Below are 10,226 nucleotides of genomic sequence, written 5' to 3' on the forward strand. Positions count from 1 at the left end.
GTCTGGCTTAAGTTAGTAAGAACTGGCCTTGTAGGAATCAAGAGATAATTCAGAGCTATAAGAAGTATTCAAGGTGTCATGAATTACTGGTGTCTTAGGGAAAGACGGATTGAATCACTGAAGAAATATCTTGTAACAGTTGTCTTAGAGAACAAATAATACTGTTTCAGGTTTTCTACTGTTTACATACTGTTTCATCATGTTAAATTTACAGGTCCCACATCATGTGGAAGAGAGAATTACAGAGGTCCTTCATGCGGAACTTCATGGTCTTCCTGGAGGTGTGACCATATGTCAGGAAAACATGATGTTTATGCAAGTAAGAATAGGTAACGGAAAAATGGAAAACTATATTATTGTTGTTTTAATGATGATATTCACATAGGAAAATGGAACATTTTAAGGTAAACAATTCAGTGGCATTTATTACATGCTGTGTTTTGCAACTATGTCTGTCTAGTTCCAAAACTTTTTCATAGCTCCAGACTACAATTCCCTTACCAGTTAAGCAGTCCCTTTCATTTTGTGTTTTCCCTCAGCTGCTAATAACCACCAGTCTGTTTTGCTTGTGCGCTGACCTGTTCTGCATACTTCATGTTAATGTGCTTAATCAAACGCTACTCGACTTTTACATCTGTTTTCTTTCTGCCTGCTGTCCTGAAGTTTCATTCACATCATAGCACTTCGCTTTTTACACAAGCTGTTAACCCTTTCTTTTGTTTGGGTGTTTCCTCCACACTGCTTTTATGCACAGGTTTGTTTGGGTACAGTTATTCAATTCTGGGTATGTATGAGTGAACATTCTTGATCCTAATGTTAAGTTTTTTTTTTTTCTTGAAGCCCCACACCATATCTTCATAGTACCGTAATCATTTTCCAATCCAACATCAGGGTTCCAGTTTATCTGCATCCTCTCATGGACTTCATATTTCTAGCATTTTAAAATGTATAGCCATTTTAGTATGGTTGAAGTATGGTATCTCACTTGGGTTTGAAATGCATTTTTGAAATGACACTGTCAGATGAATGATTTTTTTTTTGCTTGTTTGTTTGTTTTTTTTAATGTAGTGATGATGTTGGCTACAGAAGGCATGGTGGTAGAGATCATTCTCAACATCATAGTAGAAGGTCTAACAGAGCTTCATACAGGACTTATAGTAAGACTCCAAGTTTGATTTTTAAACTACAGAATTATATTGAATAGACCAGATTTTTTAAAAGGGAAAGTATAAAGGAAAAATGTAACATGTTTAAATACTGAGAGTTTTGAACAGTAGAAAGCTTAGGGAATTGTACGAAGCTTAAAACCTCCGTTAATTATCAGAAAATGTGCTTAGTGTTTAATTCAGAATAAAATTCCTTAAGCTTGAAAATACTACTCTTATGCCTCTTTTAAATAAAGCCTTTTGATCAATGCAGAAATAAGTACTATCCTGTCAATGAAGACAGGTGAATGCAAACATTTCCAAATAGTACTTTATCTGATTCATGCTTCAGTGATGCCAGTAAAAATGTTTAAATGTGTTTCACCATAAGTTCTATGATTTTATTAACCCTGCAGGGACCTCTCATGGTTCAGCACCCGCACAAAGGCCTTGGAAGACTTATGGTGGAAGCAGTTGCCCTCATCATAACAATACACGAGATAGGTATTGCAGAAGTCGGGAGAGATACTCAAGGAGCCATGGTGATCTCTCTTCCAGTGATGGTGAGCATTGTGGCAGAAAAGAACCAATGTGCCCACCCTCTATGGAGAGAGTGAACCGTGCTTCTTGTGAAGCACATGGTAGCTCAAGATACCGGACATTTACAGGAGATGATGGGGGAAGGCGATGGGAAAAAGGAGACTGAAGGTGATACTAAAAATCATCATTATTGCATACCAAACCTTGCTGTTGAATGGAAAATCAGTATGTGGTTTCTGCATTATGACCTGAGTACCACTATAAGAAATAGGTTGTTTTTGGTGAGAGAGGGAGATACTCACTTCCTCCATGAATGTTTTTGAGGTATTAAGATAAAAACTTATTTTTTGAAAGTAATTTTACAACAGTTAGTGCTAATTGAATTGAAAACTATTCTGTTTTGATGTAATGTCTGTTTAAAAATTTTTCAGAATAAAATTTTACATGTAATATCAAATGCCTGATTTCATTGCTACACATGTTTAAAAGGAAATCATGGAGGAGAGTCCACTGTGGTGTTGACAATTTTCTTCATTTGTTTGCACCTAAGTTGATACACAAATAGGCATCTCTTACATCTCCATTGGAACCTGTACACGTTTCCTACCTGGGCTGTGTTTCTTTAGTTTATGCCTGTATTCCCACCACTTTGGGAGGCCTGTGCAGGTGGACCTAAACAAGTCAGCAGATTGAAACCATTCTCGCTTACAGAGTGAAAGCCAGTCCCTAATAAAAATACAGAAAATTAGCCAGGTGTGGTGGCACATGGCTTTAGCCGAAGCTACTCTGGAGGCTGAGTCAGGAGAATTGCTTGAACCCAGGAGGCAGCCGTTGCATTGAGCTAGATTGCACTACTGCACTCCAGCCTGGGTGACAGAGTGAGAGTGTGTCTCAAAAAAAAAAAAAAGTAGCAATTTTGATCAGGCGAGGTGGCTCACTGCTGTAATCCCAACACACTGGAGAGATCAAAAGGTTAATTTTCAGAAAGCTTCAGAAAGACTGCTGAACTAAAATCAAACTAAAAGATTTGTTGATAAAGGTATATTAAAGGATAAAGGAAATCATTAGATATGTTTGTTGCTAAACTTGATGGTACCCAGAACATTCTTCTTGTAGCATCCTTTGACTAAAGGGGGCAATGGTGATGAGAAAATATTTTCCACCTTAATCAAAAGTGAACCAGCTAAATTGCCTAACTATGATGCTTAATGACATTAATTTTTCCTAAATAGTGGAAAATAAATTTCTTCCATGAACTAATATTAATTCTTTCTTGAAATGTTTGACAATGGTTGTAAGTCGGTGTTTAGCAATATGTTCTCACAAATTATTTTTATCTTATTTATTTCTGTATGTATTTATTTTGTGATGGAGACTAGCCTTGTCATCTAACTAGGGTGCAGTGGCTTGAACTTAGTTCATTGCAACCTCCACCTATTGGGTTCAAGCTATTTTTCTTCCTCGACATCTTTAGTAAGTGGGATTTCAGGTGTCTACCTGCACAGCTGGCTAAAATTTTGTAATTTTTGTACAGACAGCATTTCACCCTCTTGGCCAAGCTGGTCTTCAAATCAGGATCCACCCTCTTCTGCCTCCCAAAGTGCTATTAATACAGGCATAAGCCACCATGCACAGCATATCAGATTTCCACTATGCTCAGCCTATCACATTTAATTTAATATGCCTAGGAATGCTTTAAAAGTCATCCCTCAGGGACAGTTAAGTGTATAATACTTCAGCATAATGATTCAGAGTGGAGATTGCTTAAAGGTTTAAAAAATTATCTAGTAATCAAAAAAAAAATGGGTGGTGGAGAAATCCAATGATGCTATCAGATAAAAAGATTTGGATCGAAGTAAGTAAACCAACTAATTTACTTGATCATACAACCTAAAGTAATGGAATATATAAAGATTAAAGATCTAATTAATGGCTTAATATATAAAGTTATAAATAACTACTAAAATATGTAAGAATGCTTACCTGAGTTTTCTTTAGTTTTCCATTGAAACAGAACTTTTATAATCCATGGTGCTTAGAAGTAACAAATTAATCTGCAGAAGGAAGTATTTACATGAGAAAATTTTGACAAGATTTGTTTTTTAGGGTAAAAATGTGCAAATAAGTTTTGAAAAGAAAAGTTACCAACTTTGGCTTTTGGGTGGGTTATTCATGTTTAGATGTTGCATTTTCATTGACATATAAGGTAGAATTCTGAAGATTAAATAAAAAGATAAAACTCACTAGTCTTGTGTGTCTTCACAGTGGCAATTCAAGATATAGTGTCTGTCCAGGTGTGATAACTCAGGCCTTTTATCCCAGCATTTTGCAAGGCTGAGACAGGCATTGCGCTTCACCTGAGGCACTTGAGACAAAGGCTGGGCAACATGGATAAATAGAGTCTCTATGAAATAGCCAAAAATGGCTGCATTTAATTGTGCATGAGTGTACTTTCTGCTTCTTGGGATGCTGAGGTTGGAGGATAGCTTAGGGATATGAGAGCCAGTCTGCAGTAAGCTTGCTAGCTCCCTCCACTGTACATTGTTTTTGGAGTCAAAGTGAGACACGGTTTTTTTTAAAAAGGCGTCTATGATACTCTGACCCTGCGAGTATTTTTCCTAAATTATCTCCATGTGGAATTTGATCATAAGAATTTAATAGAATAGGAAACAGAAAATAATCTGTGAGATACGATCTCAGCTCACTGCAACCTCTGCCTCCCGGGTTCAAGGGATTCTCCTGCCTCAGCCTGTGAAGTAGCTTGAATTATGAGGACCCACCACTACGGCCGGCTAATTTTTGTATTTTTAGTAGAGACATGTTTTCACCATGTTGGTCAGCCTGGTCTCAAACTCCTGACCTCAGGTGATCCACCCACCTCAGCCTCCCCGAGGGCTGGGATTACAAGAGTGAGCCAACACACCTGGCATCTAATGTTTGTATTTTAGTAGAGTCAGGGTTTCTCCATGGGGGCCAGGCTGGCCTCGAACTCCTGATCTCAAGTAATCCACCTGCCTCGGCCTCCCAACCTGCTGGGACTACAGGCGTCAACCACCTCGCACGGACACATTTCCAAGTTTTCTTTCAGATGCACCACGTAAAGAAGTCATCATGTGGCCTGATACCTTCACATGGAAGGCAGCAGTAAGTGTAAATTATACGGACAGGATTTTCTGCACTTCAACATATCTGGAAGTTGAAAGGAAGAGATAAATGGACCTTTCAAAGCTGACTCTCCAAGAATGTGTAACACCTCTCCAGTGGGGTTTGCTTCTCAAAGTGGTATTTGCTTTAAGAAGCAGAGCCTGCTGATATTACAAAATAATATGAAGTTCTAGCCAGATGCAGTGGCTGGTGCCTGAAATTCCAGCACTTTTGGGGGCCAAGACAGACAGATCTCCTGAAGGCAGGAGTTCGAGAGAAGCCTAAGCAATATAGCAAGACCCACCATTCTTAAAAAAAAAGAAAAAAAAAATTAAACCTAGTCTCTAATCCTAGTACCTATGGAACTACATACCTGTAGTCCCAGCTATTCAGAAGGCTGTGGCAAGAAAATTGCTTCATCCCAGGAGTCTGAGGCTGCAATGAAGCCTCAGATCACACCAATGCACTTCCACCTGGGTGAGAGTCAGAACCTGTCTCCAAAATTAAATAATTAAATACAATTACATGAAAAAAAAAAAAAAAACTCACTGAGTAGCTGGGATTGTATGCACATGGCACCATGCATGGCTAAGTTTGTATTTTTAGTAGAGGTATGGTTTCACCATGATGGCCAGGCTGATCTCTAATTGCAGGCCTCAGGTGATCCTCCGTCCTCAGCCTCCCAAAGTGCTGGGATTACAGGCATGAGCCACAGTGCCTGGCCTTGCACCTAGTTTTTTTTCTACCTCCTTTAACTTTTATGCTTGCAAACTCTGAAGTCTGTGAGTCCCTTTCCTCTGTACAGAAAATGTCCCTCTTACCAGCCTTTTCCAAAAAGCTGTCTCTATTTACTAGAAACCTGCTGAATTAGACTTTGAGGTTGTAAGAAAATAATTACGGCCTCCTTTGTTTTTTAAATGTATTATACACTGTAGCTATGGCAATAGGAGATAACTATAAAATACCTCCTTTGGTGATTAAGAGAAAATTTAATGCATGAGACCAGAAGAGATCTCTCAGTTTCCAAGGAAATAAGGGAAGCACGGGAATATGAAACAGATATTGCTAATATTGTGACAGGTTTTGTAACAGCTCAGGGAAGGAGGAAAATGATAATCCCAGTGTAATACAGTCTAGCGTACTGGCACCGAAAACACGTTATTTACCAACTGCCATTCTGTTTCTAAACATCATACTGCCTGTAACTTAATGTATACTAAATTTAAAATAATTTTATTACAAACGTAAGGTACTATGTGGTAAGAAAGAAATGACTTTGTGTTAGGAGAGTGTGTCTTAATGTTAGTCCCATTCATGCATTTAAATTGTACTTTAAGTTCTGGGGTACATGTGCAGATCTTGCAGGATTGTTGCATAGGTGCACATGCAACACTGTGGTGGTTTTCTGTCTGCATTCCACCATCGTCTACATCAGGCATTTCTCCCAGTGTTATCCCTCCTCAACCTCACCGCCCCCCTCACTCCCCACCAACCAACACACCCCAGTGTGTGAGGCTCCCCTCCCTGTGCACATGTATTTTCACTGTTCAACACCCGCCTATGAGTGAGAACATGTGGTGTTTGGTTTTCTGTTCTTCTGTCAGTTTACTGAGAATGATGGTTTCCAGATTCATCCATGTACCTACAAAGGACACGAAGTCACCGTCTTTTATGGCTGCATAGTATTCCATGGTGTACATGTGCCACATTTTCCCTGTCCCGTCTATCATTGATGGGCACTTGGGTTGGTTCCAGGTCATCACTTTTGCAAACAGGGCTGCAATGAACATACATGTGCACGTATCTTTATAATGGAAAAATTCATGATCCTTTGGGTATATACCCAGTATTGGGATTGTCGGATCAAATGGAATTTCTATTTCTAGATCCTTGAGGAATCGCCGTGCTGTCTTCCACAATGGCTGAACTAATTTACACTTCGACCAACATTGTAAAAGCGTTCCTATTTCTGCACATCCTCTCCAGCATCTGTGGTCTCCTGATTGCTTTACTGAACCTCATTCTAGCTTGTGCGAGGTGGTATCTCAATGTGGTTTTAATTTGAATGGCTCCGATGACAACTGCTGGTGAGCATTTTTTCATATATTTGTTGGCCTCATAAAGGTCTTCTTTTGAAAAGGTGTCTGTTCATATCTTTGTCCACTCTTGAATGGGTTTCTTCTTTCCTTGAAAATATACTGTAGTTCTTTGTACATTCTGGTTGTTAGCCCATGTCAGATGGGTAGATTGCAAAAAGTGTTCCCCATTCTGTTGGTTGCGGGTTATCCCTAATTATTGTCTCTGTTGCTGTGCAGAAACTGTTAAGTTTAATTACATCCCACTTGTCTATTTTGGCTTCTGTTGCCGTTGCTTTTGGTGTTTTAGTCATGACATTAACAGTCCCATTCTTGTTTTGCCATGAGAACTTGACAAATTCATTCTACTTATTTAATATCAGAGTAAGTAAATAAGATGATTATAATAATAATGTTATATGATCTTTATCATACAGTAATCTATCTCATGCAGTGGTACTATGGAAATAGAAACATATACCGAGTGGGAAATGCCTTTGTAAATGATAAGGAAAATAATTCGTATGATTTGGTAGATAGAAAAGTCTTTCGTTTCTCAGGAAGAGCTTTCCATTCCCCTCTCCTTTCCTCTGTTCTTTTCTATTTCCATTGTCTTCTTTTTCTACTTCCCCTGCCAAGTTTTTGAGCCTTACCCTGAGGCTGTGACAGAGAGATGAACTGTGGCTGAACAGAAGCAGGAGTGGAGGTGAAAGCCGAGGCATTTGCGGAGGTAGAGAGTGAAAGAGACATGGAACCAGAGATACTCATGGGCTTTTGCTGGTACCAGGGTGCATGGCTAAGCCGTGTCACTCCCTAGAGCCAGAAAAGGAAAGAGTGGACTTGGCAGAAGATATAGGGCTTTCTGCAGGGCTCATCAAAGTGACTCAGGATTCCCACTTGCACCCAAGCGTCCTTTTGCTGTAGATGGCACACTGAAGTTCCCCTCAGGTCACCCTGCAAGAGAAATCAAACAAGATATCAATAATTATTTTGGAGGAGGGCCAGGAGTAACTCTTGGTGTTTCAGTTATTCCTCTTTCTCCCTGATATTCACACCCCATGAATTGGTCACCTTAGAAACATGCTCCCCCGCAGCTTTTTTGCCTCCACATGGAAAGTGAATTTGTTCAGCTTGGGCCAAAATTGGGCACAGTTGCTGATGTGTAGGATGTTGTGGTGCCTTTTTTGCAGAATTTTAGGACTTCCCAATGGAAAACAGAGAAGAGGTGTTAGTGTGGTTTGTTTTCAACTTTAGCCTAAATTGGAGGGAGAAGTACGGTTACTGGATGGGAAAGAAAAATCTTGTATTATTCATGAAAGTATACTATTATCTTTCCAAACATGCTTCTCTTCCATCCAAGTATCTTCTTCATTACTTACCACTCATAAGGACCAGCTGGATAGCCAGCAGTCATATAGTTGTATGTTTTTCTCTGGTTTCTGACTTTCCTCCAGGCATGAAGGAGGCAGCCAGTGTTGAAAACGTACAGGCTGCTTCATGAAGATCAAGCCAGGTTGTAGAGGTCCCATGGGATGTAGGTAGAGTATGGCATGCTCAATGCTGACAGTTGGAGCTTGGGCAGGATCCTGGAGATCGATAAGCCCCACTTGGACCAGGGCCAGGGCCGGGGCTTCTGAGTTGTTTCTGAGGAAACAAAATCAAGAAAGAGTCTTATTATTCCCACATCAATGTGAAAATTTCCGGGCGATTGTGTCAATCAGATGAAGTCCAAGTAAGCACTAAAGTGCATTGAGTACTTTAGAGACGATTTTCAAGGATCATTTGAGAACATGTGGACCACATGGTGAGTCTCCATCCTTGCAAAAAAAAAAATACATACACAGAGGCAGTGGTGTGTGCCTGTGTTCTGAGGTACTCAGGGGACTTAGGCGGGAGAACCCCTTAATCTAGGGAGTCTGAGGCTACTGTGAGTCTGTGGCTACTGTGAGTCATGCCATTGCACTCCCACCTGGTTAATAGGGTAAGACACTATCTCTCTCTCTCTCTCTTTCTCTCTCTCTCTCTCTCTGTCAATGTCGCACACACCCACCCACACACACACACACACACAGACACAGAGAGAGAGAGACAGAGAGAGAGAGAGAGAGAGGGAGAAATATACTCATTAACAATCTCAGTATTTTACTTGCTTTATAATAATATCTTAACCTTGAAGTAAATTACTCAGTGTTACATAAAATTTGCACATCTAGCTGTCATAAGGATCCACTGTTCATTCTGTGGAGCCAGCACAGAGATGGGAGAAAGAGAGTTACATGGAAACTGTCCAAGGAAATTCACCAATTTCTGCCTCCCTGTAACTGGGACACTTGGGGACAAGACCAGGACATAATCCACACTCTGCAGAAGGGATACACATGTGGGATAGAGTGAGATTAATGTTACCTCTTTCCTGTTTCTGAAATCTAATTTTAGGTTTTTAGGAAAATGCTCAGAAATATAAGTATCTTCAATTCTGAGAAAATGCTTGGAAATATACTTTATTATACTGTAATTTTAGAAATAGTACAGATTTTATCTGCATAATTTCCCTTCACATAATAATTTAATATGTGTGTATACATATCTATATATATGTATATATATATATATATGTATGCTTGTATGTGTGTGTGTGTATATATATATATATATGTATATATTCATTATGTATAACCAAGTTACTATTATCCAACATATTATACTATTTTACTGTTTTCCAGCTGTGTGTGTATGTATATATGCATATACCTCAAGTGGAGTAATAAACCAACTCTAAGAAGTAAGACTATCCTTAAAGTACTGTTTTCAGAATAGAATCGTGTTTATAAAACACAGCTCATAAGCTCTGTTTGGCCAAAATAAGATATTCTCTAAATATTTAGACATCTTGCTGATTCATACAATAATCTAAATTTTGCTATTGCAAAGGCCTGAGAACATAACTTCTGATTTTACAAACTCCAGTTTTAGTCTTCAACAAGACTCCTAGTACCAAGTACACTAACTCAAACATACGGCCAGACTGAACTTGCCTGTGGTTTCATGCAAAACAATTGCCGTCTCGAAGAGCCAGAAAGCCTGGAAACTTTCTTTCCAGATCACAGCTAGTTGACACTCAGCCAGGGAAACTTTGAGTTCTGAATGCCTAAGAGGCTGTTGTCCAGGCTTGCGTCCGGGTTGAGATCCAGGCATCAGGAGAGGTTGTTTTGTAAAAAGTGTGGCTGGAGCAGCATGCAAGGATTAAAAAGAATGAGAAAGAATGGACTATTCAGTAAATGTTGAGGAAGATATTTCCTGAAGAGGATTAGCAGAAAATCCT

The 10,226-nt window shown here is 39.4% G+C and overlaps 1 protein-coding gene across 1 annotated transcript in view; it reads left to right on the plus strand.

Annotated features, from left to right (window-relative positions):
- Window positions 1-1,851, plus strand: part of LOC108296161 (RNA-binding motif protein, Y chromosome, family 1 member A1-like) — a 9,310-nt gene extending 7,459 nt beyond the window's left edge. The window contains exons 5-6 of the mRNA XM_017518566.2: window positions 1,403-1,449; window positions 1,562-1,851. Coding sequence (XP_017374055.1) covers window positions 1,403-1,449; window positions 1,562-1,851 — 337 coding nt within the window. The remainder of the gene's footprint in view (window positions 1-1,402; window positions 1,450-1,561) is intronic.
- Window positions 1,852-10,226: the final 8,375 nt, after the last annotated feature.

The sequence above is a fragment of the Cebus imitator genome, unplaced genomic scaffold, assembly GCF_001604975.1.
Source record: "Cebus imitator isolate Cc_AM_T3 unplaced genomic scaffold, Cebus_imitator-1.0 Scaffold687, whole genome shotgun sequence".
NCBI lineage: Eukaryota > Metazoa > Chordata > Mammalia > Primates > Cebidae > Cebus > Cebus imitator.